This window comes from Eublepharis macularius, chromosome 9 (assembly GCF_028583425.1).
Source record: "Eublepharis macularius isolate TG4126 chromosome 9, MPM_Emac_v1.0, whole genome shotgun sequence".
Taxonomy (NCBI): Eukaryota; Metazoa; Chordata; class Lepidosauria; order Squamata; family Eublepharidae; genus Eublepharis; species Eublepharis macularius.
Window position 1 is genome coordinate 27,650,715 of NC_072798.1, and position 23,737 is coordinate 27,674,451.

The following is a 23,737-nucleotide window of genomic DNA, read 5'->3' on the forward strand; positions in this document are numbered from 1 at the left end:
ATACAAGCTTAATCAAGAGTATAAGCTTGTTAGTTTTGAAAGTGCCACAAGACTCCTTTTTTATTTACTTAAGATTGTGTAACAGTTCTGACTCGGCTCCTGTGCCTTTAACAGCAGCTTGCCAAGCTGGAAATCAGCAGGTGCGGTGTTGTTTACTATGGCTTCAGATACTGTTCGAAATGGCTGAAACAGCAGGGGAAGTTAAAAAAAACACATAGGCAACTCTGGAGTTATTCTGTATTGAACATGCTGTAGAATGTTAGGTTATGGGAGAACTTTGATAGAAAGATACATAGTGATTTAATATTCTTAACAACAGCCCTTTACTGCTAAGGAATGTCCATATTTTGGTGCTCTCCAGCCTTCTAGGAAACCAGAGACATCCTTTGCAAATCTGATTACAGTACTACTTCCCTAATTAAACTGCCTGGCTAAGTCACAGGAAGTAGAAAATACCTTTGGTGTAAATTTCATTCGCACTGTTGTGTGCCCAGTTTTTTGTTGCTGATGATCATGCAGTAGGAGCATCTTATTTCCTTATCTCCGAAATACTGCACTCCTTTCTTCACCATGTTCTCTCTGCTCTCTTGCGTATCAAGAGAATTCTCTTGTAAGCACATTTCTGTTCCTTTCATGGTTTACCATAACTATGGCATATGGGGAGCAGGCATGGCTCAATGGCTAATTGTGTGTTTTGCATTTGGAAGGTCCCACATTTGATACCTGGCATAGGCAGCTGAAAGCTCTTGAGTGACAGGTGCTGTGGGAGACCTTTCTGTGCTCAGGGCCCTGGAGAGTCACTACCAGTCAGAATATACAACTCTGAACTAAATGGACCAGTGGCCTGGTTTGGTATAAGACAGCTTCATATGTTCTCAGTTGGCTTAGAATTGTATCTGCACTGGGGCTGACTGTAGTTATAGCTAATGAGTATATACTATAGTTGCCTATATAAATAGTGGGAGATCTCTCCTCCTATTGCTCATTTTAAAAAAATCAATTAATAAATTCAAAAAACATAAGACATGGACTACAATCATCTAAATCTATAGTTATCCACTACAGCAGTCATCTCAATGATACATGAAACCTAAACCCAATCACCTCTATTGCTCATTCTTGGCAGGATCTCTGTTGCCTCCTGCAAAACTATATACTGGAAGTGCCGATTGTTTACTTTCCTTCTTGATACGTGGCTTGTGGTGACTGAACGCCAAGACTTTCTGTACCCAAGTTTCATGGAACTAACTCATTCCAAGTCAACAGATGTCTGGCAGCATTACAGTTGTTGTTGCAGGGCTTCCAGGGCTTCATCTGCAAGTTTGAACTTTAGTGCTCAGAGAATGGCATAAACAAAAGTTGTGCTCCAAGAGATTGCAGTTGCATGACATGTTACTTGAAGTTAACTTGTTAGTTAATTTCACTGGGTTCTCTTGTCATTGTGGTATAGTGGATAAAGTGCTGGACTGGAAGCCGAATGATTCCGGTTCAAATACTGACATAACCTTGCAATTCACTGAGTGGCTTTGGGATGCTCACTCTTCTTCACAGGTATTATTCTCTGCATAGTGAAGATTGGTTGGGGAGAGACTCTGCGGGAATAATGGCTTCCTTAAGGTCGAAATAATTGAGATTAGAATTGAATTGGGCTCTTGATGGCTCTCACGCCTAACCACTGTGCTTTGCTGGCTGGCTCACTCTGCTAAAACAGAAGTCAGCGAATGTTGGGGGCATCTGCTAGCCTGTGGCTGAGTTGGTCACATGGCCCCAAGTCTGAGGATTCCATCTTGAGCCCCAGGCTCCCATGTACGGAGTGCATAACCTGCTTGCGCTTGTTGCTGTGACAACATCTTCCTGGCTTGGTCTTCATGCAGAGAAGAGGCTTCTGCTGTTTGCCAGGAGGAAATTACAGAACCTTTCCAATGGAGCACCTCCCCAAGTGAGGCCTTCTGCCCTTTTAAGATTCAGAGCTTTCTCAAGCTGCACCTGTGCTCTTCGGGATCAGTTTTGTGCTGGGCAACCATTAGTTCAGTAAGGAAAGCTTTACTGGGGGGGGGGTGCTTTTGTAAAATGAAATGATCAGCAACTCAGTGAAGAACAGTGTTTCAGTTGTGCCTTGACTCCTGGAAGCCAGGATGCTTCGATCTAGTGATAAACAGCTACTAATGATCCCTGGCCCCAGGGAGGCCTGCCTAGCGTTGACCAGGGCCATGGCCTTTTTGGTCCTGGCTCCAACCTGGTGGAACACTCGGTCTAATGAGACCAGGGCCTGGTGGCATTTGTTATCATTCCACCATGCCTGTAAGAGCTGTTCCACCAGGCATTTGGTTGATGCTGGGTAGGGCCTCTGTCAGCCAAAATAGGGTAGAATGGGGCCCCCCTATTAGAACATCCACCTCCAAAAAAGAAGTCTCCTTCTTTAATTACTTTTCAGTGACGTTTGGAAATGGATTAATGAACTGTTTGTGCTGCTTGTGTTTGTTTTTAAATATTTATATTGTATTTATTATGTTTGAAATTGTGCTTGTAATTTTAATGTCTATAGATGTGATCCGCCCTGAGCCTGCTGGTGTGGGGAGGGCGGAATACAAATGTAAACAAACAAATACATAAAAGCTTGGACCTGCTTTCTGTATTGCAAAGACTCAACATTCCGATCCTGTGGCCAGGATGCTGCGGGGCTTGTCCAGATGGCAGATAACGATCTGACCTTGAGCTTGAAATCACAGCATGACTTCTCTGCTCCATCTATCTGAGATCCAGACCTCTCCCCTCTTTTTGTTGCTGTGGGGCATTTCTTGAGACCAAATGTGTGTGTATGTGCATGTGTGCACAGAGGCAGGTGGCTCTCTTTCTGGCCCCCCCCCCCAACTTTCTGAGAGGTGAACGGGAAAGCCTGGCGACCTGTTCTGCTTCTTATGGGAGTTCACTCCTACTGCAGGAGAGTTCCACTTGCTGCGAACGCTCAAGTTTCTTTCCCCAATAGGCACAAAAAGCTGGAGAGGACAGGAAATTGTGCATGCAGTGAAGAAAGAGCTGGTGGTGGGTGCCTTTCCCTGTCTTTTGTCTTTGTTGGCCAAAACTTTCTTATAATTTGAGCTCATGAGACCTGGCTCTATTCTGCATATGCATAACAGGGCTTTTTGGGTGGTGGCTCCAAAGCCATGGGGTGCCCTTTCCCGTGAGATTCACCACCTTGCCTGATGTTTTGCAAACATTTTATTTTTAAAAAACGGAATGTATTTTCCTCCAGAATAGCTTTTTGGGGTCCTGGGGGGGGGGGTTCTGGAAAACGTTTGTCACCCACAGCTCTAATACTTTTGTGTTGTTGCTGTCCTGTTTTTCAAAGTAGTTGTATAATTTTTATTCTGCACATTGCTTTTAGAATTGTTGAAAGGTGGCCTGTACCCTTTTATAAACAAGCAGTGGTTTTCCCTTGTCCTTTACCCTTTCGGGGAAGACATTAAAGCAGAGATAAAGAAGGCATAGATAAGCACGGGAAGGTGAGAGCTGGCTTAAGCCCCTGTTTCCATGTATGTTTGCCTATGATCTCTACCTCCAGAAAGGCTCGAGATTATCAGCAGCTGAGCCTCTGGCTTGGAGTGGCCTCTTTTCAAGAGCTGAATGTAGCCTGGAGTGAGGCTCAGACGTGCGGAAGCAGCAGCCGTAGGCCCTTTCCACATGGGGTTTGTTGGGGTTTCCCTGTTGCCACTGCAGATGCAGCACAGTAGCCACAGGGCTTCCAAATGCTCTGCTTTCCCGGCTCCAGACCCCACGGTGGCCACCCCCCACTACTGGAGGGCTTCTTTTTGGAGATCTTTTAAAACAAAATGGCAATATACCATTATACTAAATACTAATTTTAAAAACTTCAAAAAAGCCCTCTTGAATTTGGGGTGGGGGTTGAAGGGGCCAGCACACGGGTGTTGGGGGTGGGGCTGAAAGAGCCAGTGTGGAGATGGAGGTAGGAAAATCCAGACTTTCCTGTCCACATGGCAGCCATCCTAGCTTTGCTGCAGTCTTTCCCAGAACATCATAGCAAAGCAGGTTTGGGTCAGGGGGGGAAACATGCTTCCTGGTCGCAAACCTATGCCGGGGCAAACCAGTTAGTTTGGGAAGCGTGGCGCACTGCAGCTGATGCCACTGGTTATTGTTTCTCTGTGGTAAGACTGTGCCTGGTAACTTCTGTTCCTTGTGGCAGCCAGTCCGCTGGCTGACTTCGAGCCAGAGCAGAGGAGACTTCTGGGACTTCTTTCTCCTAATGGCACGGGACATGCTTCTCTGTGCGAGTTGAAAGGAGAGCATACGGTGCTTGGAGAGTGTGCGCCGTACAGAAGGCACATTCTGCTGGATAATGTGTGGAAGAGAACCACCTTATGGGTACCTCTGTTTGGGTGAGTGTAGCTTGAAGTAGATTGGTGAAATGGTGCACAGCATCTGAATTACTTCCAGCTGAAGGTGTTGGCCTTACATTCTGCTCCCAACTGTGGTTACGCTGCAGTGAGTCCCGTTTTGTTAGCTGGGGCTTCCTCTCTAGAAAACGTGTGTAGGGTTGCGACCGTAACGACTTTGGTGAATGATTTCTCCTCCTTGATTCTCCCCCTTTCTTTTTAGGGAGAAGAAAGATGACGTGAGCCACATTCCAGCATTAAAGGCAGAGTGGCCTGGGGGGGGGAAGTCGGGGGGAAACCAGAAGGAAAGCTATGCCAGGATCTTTAAGGCGGCAGCCTGCAAACAGGGTCCTTGTGCCACAGTTCACCCATCACCATGTTGCCGTGTTCCTGCTCACGTTCTTCAGGTGGGTGGCTGTGTTCAGATCTGCACGGTAGCCTTCGAGTAAGATTCTACGGGGCGAGTTTGATGTGAAAGAGGGAGAGGCGGTCCAAAGTCCCCAGTGTGTCTAGAGTTGGGGGTAGAATTTGGGAGGGGGGGCAGGTTTGAATCCTCACACGGCCATCAAAGCTTGCTGGCTGGTCTTGATCCAGTCATTCTCTCAGCTTAATCCACCTCACAGCACGGGGAGAACAATGATGTTTTGGTCCCCATCGGGGAGAAAAGCAGAGTAAAAATATAATGATAATATCAACAACAACAACATTCGATTTATATACCGCCCTTCAAGACAACTTATTGCCCACTCAGAGTGGTTTACAAAGTATGTTGTTATTATCCCCACAACAAAATACCCTGTGAGGTGGGTGGGGCTGAGAGAGCTCTGAGAGAGCTGTGACTGGCCCAAGGTCACCCAGCTGGCTTCAAGTGGAGGAGTGGGGAATCAAACCCGGCTCTCCAGATTAGAGTCCTGCACTCTTAACCTCTACACCAAACTGGCTCTCACACCAAATCTGTCTAAACACAGATTTCTGACACCTGCCTGGCTTTTGTTCAGTGGTTCTTGTGTGTGTGTGCTAAGGTGCTTTGATGCCTGTGCTAACATCTCCTGGTTGAACTTTCAGTAGAATTGCTAGTCTGGGCATGGTTTGAAACATGTTCAGAACTCAGTGCTGCTTTTATGTTATATCCCAACATTGTGGCTGAGCAGGAAACTACTGGGAAAGTCTGCCCTAAATAGACACAGGCAGTGGTTCTGCGTGAGGGTATTGGTGTGTGCTTAGGATCTCCAATTTCCGTTGTGACATTGATATGGAGGACGTCACCTGTGCTGTTCTGGGATTCCCCCAGGGAGTGAATTCCGCTGCTCCACATGAGGCCCTTCTCTTCCAGCAGCAGCAGCTGGTGGGTTTGGTTGGGGGAAGGGAAGCCTTCCTTTCCGCCAGGTTATGAGGCGCCTTCTATGCCAGGCCTCTGGGGGTGCCTCTTGGGGCACGGCTGATAAGGGGCCCCATCCAGATCTTGCTTCTGTCATGTCATGGAAGGAGGCTTATTGGGGGCAGGTTGGCTGGCAGGTGGAAGAAGGGTCAGACAAGAGGTTGGCTGAATGATGAGATGCCCATTTGGACAAATGCAAGGTAGGGTGCAGTGGTGGCCTGTGTAGATATGCAGCCTCTGCCGTCTGAGCAGCCTTTCTGCTCTGCTGGGCTAATATCCCCTTGGACTTCTTAATACAAGGAGGGCTAATAAGCTTTGTAAAAATGCTCTCTCATCTCGGCCACCCTGCTACCTCGCGTGAATGATTTGGGAGGATGTATTTCCCACCCCCTCTGCATTGTGTGGAAAGAGGCAATATTTGGGGTAGGGGAGTGTGTAGTCCTTCTTGGAACCAGTTTCCCTGAAATCAAAATTACCTTTTGCTAAGAACAAAGAGCACGGGAGTGGGGTGTCTCCGAAAATCAGGCAGTGTTTTGTGCAGCCCAAAGGAAATACCCTGTGGGTGATGTTCTTCTCTGTCTCTCTCTTCATTTCCAGCTACTCTCTGCTGCATGCCTCCAGGAAAACCTTCAGCAACGTCAAGGTCAGCATCTCCAGCCAGTGGACTCCCTCCTGCCTTAACGACACCGCCCTCCAGCTTCAGCCGTATGAGGTGAGGGCGTTCAGGTGTATGGGCCAGCTAAAGCTGCAGCCTTGACCTCTTGGGTAGTGGGGGCAGCAAGCCAGTAAGCAGTGGGCAGCCCCTGTATCAGGATGGAATATGTGAAGGGGCCTAAATGTGAACGCCACCGGCTACGAAATTCCAGGTGATGCCTGAGAGAACTTTTTCTTTTATCACTTTCACAGTGTGGAAAGCTTCTCCCTCTGGAAAGGTTGGAGCCCCGTCTGTTTAAATGTCTCTCACAATTAATCGGCCTTTGACTTTGGGTTACGCCAAACGGAGCCATAATTATTTCTTGACATGGCTGCCAGGAACTATTTGATTGCCTTTCCTGTTGGATGACCTCATTGTGGCCTTCCTTGGGAATACTTCAGTGGAAGATGTGTTGAAATTTTTCTAAATAAACAAATTGGGGGTCAGGCTGGCCCAAGGCTTCCATTGTTAGCTGTAATAATGCTCTCCCCCAGAGCCCTGCAAATATTGTCATACTTAAAATCCTCTGACGCTTTTCAACAATGGGATGAAGGGGTTTGAGATACAAAAAACATTTTAAAAGCTGGATAATATTTCTTTGGCTCTGACTGATTGCGGTTGTAAATGATCTATACGCAACGGAATCACAGAAAACGTAGTGATACGTACATATATTTGTTCTTGGCCTGTGCCATGTCAGACTGCAGGTTACGGTAGAAAAGAGCAAGAGTCCAGTAGCACCTATACGACTAACAGAATTTGCTACTCATCTTGATCTCTGTGCAGGTTATAGGAATACATTTTTGAATGCTACCTTGAAAGAAACTCTGTGTGCATAGAAAGCCAGCAAGTCAAGGAGAAGGCTATCCTAGAAGCTTGACCGTGCTAGTTTTTGTCATGCAAGGAATTATTTTTATAGCAGAGCATTCAGATGTGATTTCTGGCCCACAGTTTGATGGGGGCGAAGTCCTGGGGAAGCTAGGGCATCTGATTCTGCAGCATGAGTAGTTTGCTTGGCAAGGGTTTTTCCCTGCTTTCATTCAGGTGGGTGGTGGTGCTGCCTTTCAGAGCTTCCTTCTTCGTTGAAAAGGAAAGAAGGGTGGTGCTGAAATGGTTCCTGGCTGTATCTTTTGACTCAGCCCAGCCCTGTTTCCGGTTGCCACAATGACATTGGCATATATCCATCCGCTGTAACCCTAGGGGCAGCTTCCAGGTGGCTAATCTCCATGTGCTGCAGTCTACATCACACAGATTCTGGCCAAAGGAATTATGATGTTGAACATGGACTAGACCCTACTTATTCCTAGACATCATAATCTCGCCCCTTGTCCCTGAATTAGGGAAGTTTACAAGACTTCCAAATAGGCAAACATAAAGAAGTAACCTTGGGTCGGTTAAACATTTACTCTGGTAAACACTGGCCCCTCTGCACTGCGGCAAAGGGGAAAGGAACTTATATGTTGGCTGCCTTCCGAACCTCCTGCCTTCTAGGATTCCTCCTGGCTCTAGGAACTCTCTAGGAACTGGAATCTTCCTTGACAAGGAACTAGGGAGGCATAGGAGGCTCGGGCAAGGCTGGCAGGCGTGGGAGAAGGCACCATTCAAGAGGGGGCAACCCTAACATGGAGAGGCCCAGAGCCAAAATAATAATAATAACATTTGATTTATATACCACCCTTCAGGACAACTTAACGTTCACTCAGAGCAGTTTACAAAGTGTGTTATTATCTTCATGATAATCATCGTGTGAGGTGGGTGGGGCTAAGAGAGCTGTGACTGACCCAAGGTCACCCAGCTAGCTTCCAACGCAGGAGTGGGGAATCAAATCTGGCTCTCCAGATTAGAGTCCTGCCACTCACCAAACTGGTGAGAAGGTGTCTCAGGCTGAGGATTCAGGCCAATCTGGGACCCTAGAGAAGCTGAGGAGCCCAGCTGAGGTGGAGCTAAACCCAATGTCCCTGCTGCACCCTGAAGTAAGATGTGGAACTAATGGGGTTCCTGGGAAGGGTGTGAAGAGGGAGTAGTGAACTTGTACCACTGCTCATGTCTGCATCTGCTCTGGTTGGGTGGTGGACCCCTGCAGCTGCACCAGCCTTGTTCCCCTGGTTTTGATTATTTACTTTGCAAATTTGAGCTTGTACCATCAGACCATTGCTCCATCCCATTTAGTGTGGTGTGCTCTGACTGGCAGTGGCTCTCCAGGGTCCCTGGCAGAGAGAGAGAGAGAGAGAGAGTGAGACAGAGAGAGAGAGAGAGAGAGAGAGAATTTTTCCCCAGCACTTGCTCCATTGAGATCCTTGAGCGGGAGAGGTCAGGGCTTGAACCTGAGAACCCTCTTCACGCAGAGCATGGGCTCAACCACTGAGCTGTGTCCCTTTCACTGACGTGCTCTCAAAATGCTTCCTATTGTTGCATTTTCATGCAAGTTGCCTTCTTGCATTAAGTACCCACAACAAGGGCCTGCAGATGATTCATGCTGTTCATATTTATAAAAACGTTTCTCGTGAAAAACGAGCCAGGGACATCTTAACCGAACCTTTGGAGCTGTGACTGTTTTTAACCAAAGTACAAACTGCCTGCCCTCTAGTGGCAGGAGTCAGAGTTGCAGTGGTGACAGCTTGTATTTTTTGACTGACTGGCCTCTTGGCAAGGGCCACACATCAATACTGAAGAGATAAAGTTGCAAGTTTTTGACGCCTGCAGTGGTTCATTTGCTGGCGTGAAGATAGCTTATCCTGCCAGCAAATTTATGGTCCAATGGCTTTATTGGTTCTGTTTGTTTTCCCTGCAGCTGTGGAACAGCAGCCATTTATTTCCTGACATCGGAGAAGCCACGCTTTTCCTTGGGACGCTTGACACCATCTTCCTATTCTCCTATGCTGTGGTGGGTAGAACTTCCTTCCATACAAAAGTACAAGCCTGAAAGCACCGAAGGGGAAGCTCTTCCTTTTGTTACCTGTGGACTTTTGTGCGTCTCCAACCAACAAAGCCCAGGAAACTGCACAGAATTCACAGTGGTCTTGGTTTGTGATCCATTAATATAAAAGCTGCCCTCAGGACTGTGTAGAAGATCTTCTGATAGGACAGCAGAACAAAGATGGGCCGCTGCTGCTGCCATTTGGGAGTCAAACTCTGGAGTCCGCTGCCAGAGTAGGAGAAAGTGGAAGCTTGAAGGAGTTTTAGAAGGGTAGAAATGGCCTTTGAATCTAAGCTGTTGCCCAAAACCGTGGGTATCTGGGGGGTGTAGGTAGAACTCTGAGCTAGGACTGCGGAGACTTGGGTCTGGGGAGCTAGGACTGGGGAGACTAGGACTAGGACTGAGCTAGGACTGGGGAGACTAGGACTGGGGAGACTGGGGAGACCATTCCCCACTCACCTATGAGGGTTGCTGGGTGCACTTGGGCAAGTGGCCCTCTGTCTCTGTTTATTTACTTCATTTATACGCCACCTTTCACCCCAGTGGTGAAAACATTCTCTTCTCCTTTTTATCCTCACAACAACCTTGGGAGGTTGGCTGAATGTGTGTGAATGGCCTAAGATCACCCAGCAGGCTTTCATGGCAGAGTGGGTATTCAAACCCTGGATCTCACAGATCCTAATCTGACACTCACCTAGTGGTACTCACTCTGTGGCTAACGGAGAGCCACATGTGCAGTTACCATGGACCAAAAGATTCACATTTACTTTCATCCCTGACATGAAGCCTGCAACTTAGGGAGGCTTGCACCTTACCTGTTCCTCCAGCAGCAGCTGCTTCATGGTGGAAACCAACTTCCAGCCACGAGCTCCATTGGGCAAGGGCTTTGTTGGCTTTCTTGAAATGGGGCAGGTACTATTTTGGGGAACGGTGCCCTTCTCCATTTTTACTCTGACATCAACCCTGTGAGGCTTGGCTGAGAGTGTGCGATTGGCCCAGGGTCATCCAGTAAGTTTCAGCCCGAATCTCTCAGGTCCCAGACCAACACTATAATTGCTGTCCCACCCTGGCTCAGAGAAAAACCGGTGTCTGAAATGTGGGTCTTGCAGACAGCATTCAACTAAAATATGATTTTAAGGACTTGCCTTGTATTGGTTCTTATGGAACAAAGGCACCAAAGGGTATAAGACTAAAATTTATCGTTCATGGGCAAGAACCTGTTTGTCAGGTGCTTAAACACTAAAATAAATGTGTGTGATTTTTTAGGGGCTCTTTGTCAGTGGGATCGTTGGGGATCGTCTGAATATGCGCTGGGTCCTGTCGTTTGGCATGTGCTCTTCTGCATTAGTGGTAAGTTGGGAAACTTTGGCTCTGTCCAAGTGGAGAAGAGATTTACAGTGCCTAAGTGCCCTTGTTTGTCTTGGAGAAGAATTTCCTTAGCTTTGTATTTAAGTAATGAGAATTAGGAATGAGTGTTTTAAAAAGAGAAACCTGTGATTCTTAGTCTTCTAACTTGAATGTATAAACTTAATCTAAGTTTTTATGATTTGTGGGTTGCTAATTGCAACCACTGGTCAAGAAAAATCTTTAGTTTGTACAGTGTCCCCCTAACACTCCATGATTTCAGACACAGTAATACTTGAGCTGGTTAATAGGAACCAGCTAATACACAAGATGGCTGCTTTACTTGAGTTTGGCATGCCAGTTCTTTCTGTCTTTTCTAGTTCACTTTTCTCGCTGAGATCTGAGGAGGATTACAGCTGAAAGCAAAGCTCACGGTAGTACATGCAACCAGCAAAACATAACATGCATACCACTCCATGGTGACTGTAAACAAAATTGGAGAACATCATACTAAAATAGGTTATAATACATACATTAAAGCAGGGGTTACAAAACTGGAGTGGAGAGCAGAGCAATATGTAACATACTACAGACAATGTAATCTCACTGATCGTGGAATTGGAAAGCAATGGAATAAACACAGCACGATGTAATGTATAATGCAATGAACAGGGCCCTCTGCAGGTGGCAACTTCCACATGGGCAAAATCAACAGCTGCCTGTACGCATGCATTCTCTGTGGTGGCCCCCACTTGATGGAATGGCCTACCTGGGGAGGTTTGAAAAGCTCCCACTCAACTGGCCTTCCACAAACGATGCAAAACTGAATTATTCAAGAGGGTTTTTTGCTCGTATAGGAGGGCTGTACTGTAAGGAAGTGGTCTCAAAGAGATGCATCAGTAAAGGGATAGGAAACCCATCAGTAAAAGGGTAAGGAGGGACCACAGACTTTACTACTGTTGCTGTAAATACTGATGGACTATAGACTGCACTATTATTGCTAAGACTGTGATCCTACGGGGTAGTTGCTATGTTGTTTAGTATGTCAGTTGTTCCTATGTTGTTTAGTATGTCAGGCCCTGAGCCTGCTGGAAATGCGGGGAGGGCGGAATAAAAGTCAATAAATAAATAAAAAATCGCTTATGCTGTGTTTCAGCATTTCTTCAGCTCTCTGCAAATTTGCATGCATGTGCCCATTACTTTGATATTGACTGTACTGACTCACACTGTGTAATCCGCCTTGAGTCTCAGTGAGAAAGGTGAACTATAAATAATGTAAATAAATAGCTTTAATTCCACTGGCACCAAAGGCAACCTTGTTCTTCAGGCAGGCTTTTGCAAATCTGCTGTGCCTTTCTGCTGTGCAACGAGACCTCTTTGAATCTTCAAATTTAAACCTGGGTCAGTTGAAAGCTTGCACCTTTCTGTATACTGCAACTCTCAACTCTTTGCTTGCCTAGGAAAACCCCAGTGCCAGGTCGCCATGGCACGTTGAAAATGTTGGGTATTCTTCCCCCCATCTATGTGTTTAGATAGTAGCGTGCTGTTGCCCAAATGGATTCTGGAAGCAAGCTGTAAGGACTTACCATCATCTGTACAACAGCCCCTGTTCCAGACATTTCCCCTTCCTTTTAGGCTTGAAAGCATTTTAATTCTGGTTCCTTCATACTTTCTGTTTTCAATCTTGCCCTTAATCAAGGCTTATGCGTAATCACTTTCTTGCCGAGCAGGAATTGCTTCCGGCCGTCCAGGCAAAGAAGTTTCTACAAAAAGCTGTGCTGCATAATTTTCTTTTAAGCCACCAATGAAGAATATAGGTATGCTTGGGCGAGCAGGCTAGTTAAAGATATTCTTGTGGACTAGCAACTGGTGGGCTTGTGTTGCCGGGCTGCTTTAAGCCCAGTATTTAGAGTGCTCCTTTCTTTCTACCCAGGTGTTCGTCTTTGGTACTGTCTCTGAATGGCTGCATTTCTACAACAAGTGGTTTTACTGCTGCCTGTGGATCGTGAATGGCTTGCTGCAGTCCACTGGATGGCCCTGCGTTGTGGCTGTTATGGGAAACTGGTTTGGCAAAGCTGGGTATGTTGATTACCACCCCCCACCTTTTTATTAGTAGTGCACTGCGTCTCCTGTTTGTGTGTGTGAGAGAGAGACTTTTAATTATCAAAAACTATGCCAAGGGACATATATGTTTACTCTTAAACGCATATTCTCCCTGTCCAAATTACTCCTTTCATTGACTGAGAGGAAACTGGTACTAAAAAAAATGTTTTCATATAATGTAGCCAGTGTGATATAGTTAGACTTCCCAGTTGCCTGCCGGTGGTGGATAGTTGTCCGGGGATTTGCCCCATTGGTGGGAGATGGCAAACCCCCAGGCCATTGCCCACCACTGGCAGGCAACCTGGAAAGCTCACACCAGGCATGCTCCCAGTGGGGTGCGACAATGTAACTTCCTGAAGTGATGTCATTGTGTTGGTCCCAAATGGGCTGAATTGGCTTAGCGTGAAGTGCGGGAACATGCCTGTAGCTGGCATGATGGTGTCACTTCCCGGAAGTGACATCATCGCACCTCATCAGGAGCGTGCATTTGCGCATGCATGAGGACATTACACCAGGTAAGTCCTGGATCCACCCCCCTCCGACAGGGAACCTGGGAATCCTAGGTATAGCGGCTGGAGGGTGAGACTAGGACTTGGTATAACCGGGTTTCTGTCTTGGCCCTGCCATGGAAACTCGCTAGGTGACCCTGGATCTCTCATGGTCTCTCAACCTAACCTTCCTCACAAGGTGGTGGTTGTAGGGGTAAAGTAGAGGAGGAGAGAACAATGTGATAGCCGCTTTGCATTCTGATCAGGTAGAAAACCAGAATTTTTTTGAAAAGTTTCTTGAGAAAAGAGTTCTGCATTGAGCTTCACACCCTTGAAGATGTATTTTTAGTAAACTCATTCCATGTTGCACAAGCTAATACTGGTTTTTCAGATATCAGCTTGATGCTTGTCCTGTCCTTGTTTTTATCATCGGAGAAAGTCAAATATACAAACAGTGCGTGTGCAGTTTTTGGTCGATGCATTAAGGGCTAAGTTAAGATTCAATAGAGAGGATTCTGAATATGCCCTGCATTCTATAGTGCAGATCGGATCAATGGTGTTCTGCAGGTGTAGATCTTTATGTGCCTCAAACATAACCATGAGTATTGACGACAGAAAATGTTATTTGCATGAGTGGCAATCTCAGGTGTGCAAGTTTGGTTGTCAACACTGCCAGCACGCAGTCTAGGCTGGTATTCCCCAGACTCTTGATACCTGTGGCAGCAGTCTTTTTGGGCTTGAAATTAGAGGCATGTATTAACCCATGCTCAAAATGATTGATTATTTTTTTCTCTTAAGTCCCGTTAACATCGCAGCCCACCCACCCTGTTGCCCTATCCATTTGGACTCTGTATTGGGGCTGTGCCTTCTTGTCAGTAGTGATTGTTATGGGGTTCTTCCCTCCCTCGACACACACACACACACAAGAAAAGAGGAATCTTTGTGCTTTCTTGCTCACTCATGTAACCTCACTTCCAGTCTGTTGGCAGTGATGATGGTCAGTTTCCCTTCCCAGTGTTTGCCCAACTCACTCCTGTCTCTGTCTTTTGCCTCCCAGGAGGGGTTTTGTGTTTGGCCTCTGGAGTGCCTGTGCATCAGTTGGCAACATCCTGGGAGCATTCCTCGCGTCCTCGGTTCTGCAGTATGGCTATGAGGTGGGTGGAGCTTCCTGCCTCTTCTCCTCTGCATGGATTGGGGCAGGTCGCCTTCTGTGGTTACTGTATACCCATCATTCTTTGCTAAGGAAAAATACGCTAAGAAGTTGTGCTACAAAAACAAACTTGCATGGTGCGCGGTGCACCCTCTTTGCTAATGATTTGGAGATCTCTCACGGAGTTGTTGGGAAGGAATTTGTACAACAGTTTGGCTGTGTAGAAAGCCTGGAAGTGCACCTGCAGTACTTAAAAAGGAGGCATCCGATTGATTATTTTAAGATGAGGTATGGAAGAGCTGCGAATAAGAGATGTGTCTGTGCTTCTCCCCCTCGTTCCAGTATGCTTTCTTGGTGACAGCATCGGTACAGTTTGCTGGCGGAGTCATTGTCTTCTTTGGCCTTGTGACTTCTCCCAAAGAAGTAGGTGAGTAAAAGTAGATTACGTGCCCCTTTTAGCTTCTTTCCAGACAGGCCAGGCATCCAGTATTGTAGTGTTTCTCAGCTTGTTGTGCACCCAACTCACATTACTCTGAAATTTGTGATTTTGACCATCAGCATGGCACAGTAGTACATAAGAAGGGCTGGATCTTTGGGAGGTTCAAATTTCTGCTAAGCCAAGCGGCTTACTTGGTGATCTTGGGGAACTGCTCCCCCTATGGAATGATTTGGGGCCTAATCTTCTTGTAAGCCGTACTTAGCACTGCTTTTAAGTTCTTGGCAGAAGAGTGCACTGCAAATGCAAAAAAACCTTCAAGCCCCATTCTTAATTTGCCACGTAGAGCAGTGGGAACATTTCTCTGGCCAAGGATATAGGACCAGTTCAGTCATCCATGTGTTTTCCTTCATACTATGTGCTCCTAATTGTCCCCAGAGATGCATTTGCACAGAAACCTTGTCATGGCTACAGCCAAAGCGCCCTGGAAGAACTTCCTGTGCAGCAGCTGGGGGAGGGGGCAGCAATTGCAGGGGGAGGGGAGGATGCTTCTGGAGAGGGGGACCCAAGTTGCATACGTTCAGTGTGTCAGTGCACTGCCAGGGCCAAGGCATTTGATAGGATCTCTGTGTAAGTGCCTTCCCTGGCTGATTGGTATGCATTGTGCACAGGAAGAAAGCTCTAAACAGCATAGCAATTATTAAGTGTTCCGAGGGCTTCATATAACAATTTCCTCAGCACTATAAGGTAAACCAGTACCAAGAGTGGAGAGAGAGTGGCTAAGGCCGCTTCTAGCGGTTTTGACCTGGCAGCCTCCCAGATCGCAGCTCCGTTCTTTTAGCCGCTGTGAAACACCAGATTTGGAATTACTTTGCTGCCTAACTAGGTTGTGGGTTAAGAAGACTGGCTCCAGTAGGCCACCCGCTTAGCTTGAGCCGTGCTCCCCAGTGATGCCTGTAAGAACAATACGTTTATGCCACACCCCCTTGAAGGCTATCAAGATTTTTTAAAACAAGGTTGGTAGTTGAGGTTGTAATCTCAGATACCCCATTTTACATTTGCTTTGTGTGGGCCTACAAGCTTGACTTCGGTGCGTGCCTTTTTCGATGCACGCGTGTTCTGTACTGCCCAGTATTGCCCACTTAAGGGATTGATGGATGTTTACACAGCCATCCTGGATATGAAAGCTGAGGAACAAGCCCTTGGTTATTCAGGGGCTCTTCTTCACACTGAACTTAGAGTTGGTTAATTCACACACACCCATTTTAACTTCTCTTGAGCAGTTCTAACCGTCCTCACGTAGGGATTCATGTGGACAAATACACTGTTTTAAAACCTGCTGGGAACATCCGCTGACAGAAGGATTTCCACCAGCAGAGGTCACTTTCCCCTTTGCCACCAAATGCCCCCTGAAATGCTGCTCCTGGGGTTGCCCCCCCCCCCGCTGAACTGCATGATGAGAGAATCAGAGCTTTGCTATAGGAGGGGAGAGCCTGTGAAAACAGCCCTCCTCTTCCATCTGAAAAAGTCTTCGATGGGATCCTCCCCACTGAATCATGGATTCATGGAGTTGGAAAGGGCCTTAAAGACCATCTAGTTGAACCCCCCCCCTGCCCCAAGCAGGAACAGCCTAAAGAATCCCCAACAAGTGTCCGTCCAGCTGCTCCCTGATTCCCCACTGCTGGAGATAGAATGCTGCAGCTGGAGAGACCCTGGGTCTGGTACAGCATAGGTGTTTGCCCAGATTTCTTGTTCCTTGCAGTTATTGAAGGCAAGGGAGATTTCAGTGTAAGCTGAAATAGTTGCAGAGGAGGAACTGAATTGTGGAGGTGTTGAAACCAGAGGTATGAAGACTGAGCTCAATCAGTTTTTAGGAAGAGTCTCTCTACACAAGATATCTGACACATGTTCTTCATATGTTGTGAGACACAATGTCAGCCGGGAAGCGTAGTTTTGAAAGACAGAGCTGGTAGAGATCGCTCTGGAGAGGACAGATTCTCTCACAGCTCTCTGCTGCCTCTGGTGTCTCCCTTTTTGGAGCCTTTGACCTGCTGAGGCTTGGTTAATTCAAAGTTTTAAGCAGTGAGGGTGGCAGGGTAAATGCTCAGGAAGGAAAGACAGTTTGGCACATCAGAGGCAGCGGAGGGCTGTGACAAAATCCATCCCCTCTGGAGTGATCTCCACCAGCTCTGTCTTTAAAACTGCACTTCCTGGCTAACATTGCATCTCTTGACACTTGACAAACACACGCCCAGGCGTCTTGCGTAGAGAGACTCTCAGACTACAGTTAGGAATAGAGATGGACATGAACCGAAATAAGAACCAACGTTCGTCATGAGCCAGGCTGGTTTTTGGTTCGCGAACTGGCAGTTTGTCGGAGCTCATTCCTGACGAACTGTGACAAACCTCTATGATTTTTAGAGCAGTTCATATGGTTCATTTTTCGATTCGTCACTGCAGACAGCTTGGTGCCGATCAATCTGTTACCCAGGCAACGGGGGTGGGGTGGGGGAATGGGCTTTCTGCAGCCCTGGAAGCGACGAACCAACAAACCAAATGAACTGGTTCATGAACGGGGCAAGTTCATGGTGGTTCATGGTTTGTGAAATGTGACGAGCCATGAACCGCAACGAACCACCATTTTCCCGGTTTGTGCCCATCTCTAGTTAGGAGTCTTCCCAGCAGCCTTAGTTATAAGTGATATAATTACTGAAGTGGATCTTTGACATTGGGAAGTCCAACCCTAATCGATTAGGAAATGCACTAATATGTAGCGTCTCCCCAATAATGGCCAGACATTCAGGAAAGACAGAGCTGATGCCAGCATGAGACAGGATCATACTTTTGCACGTTAGAAGAACAAGGGTAGAAATTGGTCAGTCTCCACAGAACAGCAAGTAGAAGAATTTCTAAACTCAAGAGGAAGACTGAGGTAGGGGAGGACAAGTGAGCCAATAGGAAGGGAGAAGCGATGACCCGAAAGAGCAAGCGTGGATTTTGTGCTGGGGGGGCGGGGTTTGGTTGGCCTTTCTTTTCAATTTGCGATTCTGTGGGTTCCAGGCCTCCCAGAAGTTGGGGAAGAGGGTGATGGTGGTGGGGCTGCTGAAGAAGATGCCCGTGAGCCCTTAATGGGCGGGAATGACAGTTATGATGAAGACGATCAAAATTACACCATCCAGGCAGCAGATCCAAGCAGCAGCCCCCAGCCCAGGGCCATAGGATTTTTCCAGGCTTGTTGCCTACCTGGTGTGATACTGGTAAGGATTCCTCCACCTTCTTCTGAACACGTTGCACTGTGATGCTTTTCCTAGCGAATTGTGCAGTAAGGATGTAGTGAGAATTGGCCAGTGTCTCTTAACACACAGAGAAATGTATTTAACTTTCAGGAGTCAGGGATGAACTGGGGGGTGGGCAGGGGCAGGAGAGACCTTTCTGCATACAAATTGCATGGTCTTCACTTTCTGTAGAAGGGCTTCCCATTTGTTCATTGTTTGTTCTCCCATTTGTTCATTGTTTATTCTCTGCAAGTTTCATAGCAGAGCAGGGATTTGAACTGGGTTCCCTCCCACTTCCAGTCCCATTTCTGTCTGCCCCTCTTTACCCACTCACATTTCTTTGGCTCTGATGGCCTTCCCTTTTGTGTGCATTTCAGTATTCCTTGGCCTACGCCTGTCTGAAATTGGTGAACTACTCCTTCTTCTTCTGGCTGCCCTTCTACCTCAGCAGCAACTTTGGATGGAAAGAGGCAGAAGCCGACAAGCTCTCCATTTGGTACGACGTCGGAGGGATTATAGGTACACGAAGCAAACTTCAACTTTGGATTTCCTGGATTTGCTATGGCCTATAAACTTGGGTGGTGGGGAGCCCCAATTCTGGCTTTTAACAGATTTTTTTTTGCCTTCAAACCAGAATTCTAAACCACAGTTCAACCCTGCTCTAGAATCCTGGTTTATCAGCAAGAAACAAACCTCAGTGTGTTAGAAGTACCCACGTTTATGTGTCACAACAAATTGTGGTCAGATTGAAGCCTTCCTCTTCAGTCTCTGTTCTACTTGGAGAAGTTGAAAAGAGGCAGGGGGAGAAATGCATAAGCCTCAGAATAATCCAGATTTTGTTCACGATGTCTGAATGCAACCTCCTAGGAGGTTGTGACCTCTTATTCCAGGTTAGGTTGCAAGGCTGTTAAGGATGTTGACCCCTACCTCCATGCCTTCTGAATTCCTAACCTGAAGGGCTGGTGTTCCCTTTGTTTCTGCAGGTGGCACCATCCAAGGCTTAATCTCTGATGTGCTGCAGAAAAGAGCTCCGGTGCTAGCCATTAGCCTCATCTTGGCTGTTGGGTCTCTCGTTGGATACAGCCGTGAGTACCTTTCTGCTTCTCAGCGGAGTTTAGAGGGGGAATAGACTGCTTGTTCAGGTCTGGCTTATAATCCACAATTGAGGAGACATGTGTGGTGGTCATGCTTTGCGTTTAACCAGGCCTGGCTTGGGGAGGTGGATGGAGTTCTGATAAGTAGGAAGAGCCTTGCTGGATCTGGCCAAAGGTCTGCCTAGTCCAGCATCTTGTTTCCAGGAGGCATGTATGCACAGCATGTTCCTCTGGATGGGCTCTTTTGAGCGAGCAAGAGAAGAAAGGGGCTCATATTACAGCCTGCGTAATTCATTTCAGACATAAAATGAAACTTTGATTACAGCTTGTGAAACGGTGTCGGATGACTTTTGTTGTATTCAGTTGCTCTAATAGTACACATGGCAGGTTTGGGAGCACTGTGTTGGACAAAATCCTGCATTTTCTTACCTGCTTTCCAAGTGTTTGGTGTAGCTTGAAGGCTTCCATGCTGTTGTTTTAGTAGAAGCTAGGGCTGTGGTGTCTTTGGTTGTGTAAAACTATCATGAGGTCACGGTGGTGCTTCTCAGCTTGCTTCCGGTTTGAAGCCTGCTAAGTATCTGTGAAAGTGGCATTATTGTTCCTTCCCAGGGTTATAGAATTGTGGCTAACGGGGAACAGAGTAGTTTCCTGGTTTGGGAAATAATGGCTTCTGTGATCCAAGGGCTAATAGAGGATTTCCCTTCACTCAGCCAGTTCTAGAATCCAGAGAAATTAAATCTCAGAATGCAAGACTGTTTCCTTTTGTTGCCTGGTCTATTTTTATTTAGCCGAACAGGCCAGTCCATCCTAAGGATTTGCCTGATTTCTATCACCATGCCAACCTTCTTAATAAATTGGTATATTTTCTAGACCAGAAGTGTTTTGTCCCTGTTTTGCAATAGCCTGTTCTGTAAAGTCCATCCGTGCTGACCAGGCTGTGTTGCATGGGGCAGAGAGACCATCATGAGTGCATTACAGCCTTGGCAAAGCTGTTTTAAGAATTAGCTTCTCTTTGCCTCAGCCAGTGACGAATTGCGACTCTCAGGGGGGTCTTTACTGTCCTCTCCATCTCTCTAGGGTCACCAAACAGCAAAGTCATCAATGCAGTTATCATGGCCATTACAGGTAAGATATCGGCGTTACTGTTTCTATGTCACTTTAGACTTAGTCCTAACTGTATTAACACACACACTGGTATTAGTAATTTCAAGAGTAGGTGTTTATTATAGTATATGTCTGATAAAGGTACAATCTAGTATGTTTCTAGTGCTCTGCAAGGCTCTGGACTAGCTGACATCCTCTCCTGCCAGTGTGGCTGCTGCAATCAAATTTGGAGCCCCCTAAAGCTGCATTATAATAGAATGCACACAGGGGGATCCAGTTGGGGGGGGCTCCCATACAATATGTAGAATGGCCAGGGAAGTTGGAACATGGAGAGAGAGGTCTTTTTTCCATAGTGTCTGCTCACATGTATGCATTTCATTGTTGACTGCACCATTAAGGATAGATGTTGCATACATCGCAGAGGCACTTTCACATCACCTCATGCACAGTGCTGGCAAGAACATCAGAAGGATCTTGTTGCTTCACTCCAAAGGCTCGTCTTAAACACCAACCAGATGTCTCCAGGAAGTCTGCAAGCAGGACATGCAGGACCAAAGCCTGTCCCTGTTATCTCCAGCAGCTAGAATTCATAGGCTTTATTACATCTGAACATCTATGAATCTTTATTTACATTTCTTCCAAGAGCTCTGAACAGTGTTTACACGGCTCTTTCCCATTTTGTCTTTCGACCAAGGCAGCTTAGGCTGAGAGTGTGTGATTGGCTCTCTGCCACCCCTTGAGTTTCTTGGCTGGGTGGGGATTTGAACCCAGGTCCTTAGTCCAGCACTATAACCCCCACATCATACTGGCTTTCACGGGTGGTCTCATTTAATCATCATGGCCCTGTTTGGACACTGATGGACCCTATCCTCCACAAATTTGTGTAATCCCCTTTAAAAGTCATTTAAGTTAGTGACTATTTCTGCATCCGCTGTCGGTGTGAAAGCCATGGGTTAGTTTTACTTCGTGTGAAATACTTCCTTTTGCTGCCTGAAATCTGCTGCCCATCAGCTTCTTTGTGTCTCTCCAAGTTCTAGTCTTTGGGGGAAGAGGGAGAAAAAGTTCTCTTAGTTCACTTTCTTCACACTATGCATGGTTTTATGAAGCTTTAGTATGCTCTCCTAGTGACCCATACCAGTGTTTAAAAAAAAACATGCAAGTTATAGACACTTCATTTTCGGTTATTTATATGCTGCCTCTCCAGATAACTTTCTTGAGTTGGCTCAAAGTTAAAAACAACAATACAAATTAGCAATATTAAAAAGAAACCATGGGCATAAAGATAATATAAAGCAACAATTGAAAGTCGAAGGGGTGTAGTAGTTAAGAATGTCAGGCTAGGATCTGGGAGATCCAGATTTGAACCGTTTTCTGCCATGAAGGTTGCTGGGTGACCCTGGGCCAGTCACACACTCTCAGGCTAACCTACCTTACAGGGTTGTTGTGAGGATAAAATGGAGGAGAGGAAAACAGAGTCAGCCACTTTTGGTCTCTGCTGGGGAGAAAGGTGGAGTATACATGAAGTTAAATAAATTAAAAAATATCCATCAAACAGTCCTCAGGCTGGAAGCAGACTATGTAACAGTTAAAAACAAAAAAAATCCTTTGTTTAAAGGCTAAGTAAAATATTTTTTAGTACAGTGCCTAAAAGACAGTATGGTATGCATCAGGCAAGCCTCACGGGGGGGAGGGTGTTCCAAAGAGAGATGCCACCACTAGAAAAGCCCTGTTTCAGTCTGTTACCCACCTCACCTCTGCAGGGAGGGCGCAGACAGCAAGATTTGAGAAGGGGATCTTAACTAGTGGGCTGGGTGGTTTGGAAGGAGGCTAGTTCTTCAGGCTTTCCTCATAGGGAATCTCTCCAGCTCCTTCAGCATGAGTTGGTTTATGGATTCAGCTGGGAGTCATCAGGTGTCAGCATTTGCAGAGGCGTATGACACCGCTGGGTGCTAAGCTAGGAGCATTTTGGATCAGATCCGAGGTGGTGCCTGTCCTTTACAGTTCCTTTTTCTCTTTCCTGGTCCTTCAGGCTTTTTCATTGGTGGTCCTTCCAACATGATCAGTTCAGCCATTTCTGCTGACTTGGGACGTCAGGAAATGGTGAGAGGAAGCAGCGAAGCTTTGGCGACTGTGACGGGGATCGTGGATGGCACTGGGAGCATTGGAGCGGCTGTGGGTCAGGTGAGACAGATATCTGGTAGGATTTAAAAAGCATTTGTCCTATTTCTGCCAGGGAAGGATCATAGGTCAGAAGGATCAGCTATCTCCAGGTCGTATGTCACATTTGCGAGTGGGCGAGTTTATATGAAGCAGCAGTGAATACAAATCTAACAAAAAGGGTATGTCTCACTGAACACATCCCTGGAAATGTGTTACACAATGTGCAGTGCTGATTTTTGTAATCAGGGAATGAGACGTTTACGAACTCATTTGAGCCCTGTCTCAGCAATTTGGGCATTCTCATGAGCACGCAGGCAGAGGTCTTTCACTTCACCTGCTAGCTGATCCTTTTAACTGAAGATGCCAGGACTAAAGCTGGGATCTTCTGCATGTAAAGCAGATGCTCTGCCACCGAGCTGTGGCCCCTCCCTCTATCAGCCCAACATGCTAAAATACACATTTACCAACTTCCCTGTCTCCAAGCTGGATGTTATCATCGGCTAAGCAATGTATTTGTGGTGGTGCAGGGAGGCCTGGCAGAGCCTCTTAATCTCCCACCTACTTGGTTACCTCTGGCGAATAAATTATACCTCCAGGCAGCCAGCCAAAGAGTCTTTTGTAAAATGGAAGAATCAGTTCTTTGTTCTTTCAGCCACTGCCATGTATACTGGGGAGAATGAGAGGGGTAGTAACTTTTGTTCGTCTCTTCACGGTAGGTTCCTATTCCTTATGCTTCCCTTGCGATTTTTTTCCCCTTCTTTCAGGCAGGGCTGGACTTTGGGGAACAAAATTCCGGAGGCCCTGGTCACCTGGGAAGCCAGGCAAGGTTCCACTGCTGTGCAGCTGTCAGTCAGTGGCCCTTTACTGGGAGTGAGGAAGGTGGTTTCGACCCTGGGACCAGTCACTATCTTTCATTAGACAAACCTACCTTACAGAAATGGGAGGATGTAGTTTTGTAGAGGAAGAGCAGGATATAAATGTGAGGAAGTGAATGGAGGTGGGGAGGAATCATAGAACCAATTGTTAATCTAAACACCCTTTAGTTAAAAATTTGGCTAAAAGGAAATATTCTGGCCTAGCACCTAAAATACAGTACTACACATGTCGTGAGGTAGGACATTTTAGAGGCCAGATAGATTCACCCCCTCCCCCATTTCCTCTCTACTACTGGGGTGGGGTGGGGGTGATTGGGTACATGGGAGG

The 23,737-nt window shown here is 46.6% G+C and overlaps 1 protein-coding gene across 3 annotated transcripts in view; it reads left to right on the top strand.

Annotated features, from left to right (window-relative positions):
- The window catches only part of SLC37A3 (solute carrier family 37 member 3), a 32,668-nt gene that overhangs the window by 1,052 nt on the left and 7,879 nt on the right, over positions 1–23,737 (top strand). For 2 of the 3 annotated variants that reach the window (XM_054988322.1, XM_054988323.1), the window contains exons 2-13: positions 4,615–4,798; positions 6,367–6,481; positions 9,255–9,347; positions 10,647–10,730; positions 12,658–12,803; positions 14,373–14,469; positions 14,808–14,892; positions 17,962–18,158; positions 18,554–18,695; positions 19,160–19,261; positions 20,348–20,395; positions 22,404–22,555. In XM_054988322.1, coding sequence (XP_054844297.1) covers positions 4,704–4,798; positions 6,367–6,481; positions 9,255–9,347; positions 10,647–10,730; positions 12,658–12,803; positions 14,373–14,469; positions 14,808–14,892; positions 17,962–18,158; positions 18,554–18,695; positions 19,160–19,261; positions 20,348–20,395; positions 22,404–22,555 — 1,356 coding nt within the window. In that variant the 5' untranslated portion in view covers positions 4,615–4,703. Of the gene's footprint in view, positions 1–4,373; positions 4,395–4,614; positions 4,799–6,366; positions 6,482–9,254; positions 9,348–10,646; positions 10,731–12,657; positions 12,804–14,372; positions 14,470–14,807; positions 14,893–17,961; positions 18,159–18,553; positions 18,696–19,159; positions 19,262–20,347; positions 20,396–22,403; positions 22,556–23,737 lie in introns of those variants that run through there. The other variant, XM_054988321.1, reaches the window with a different exon arrangement.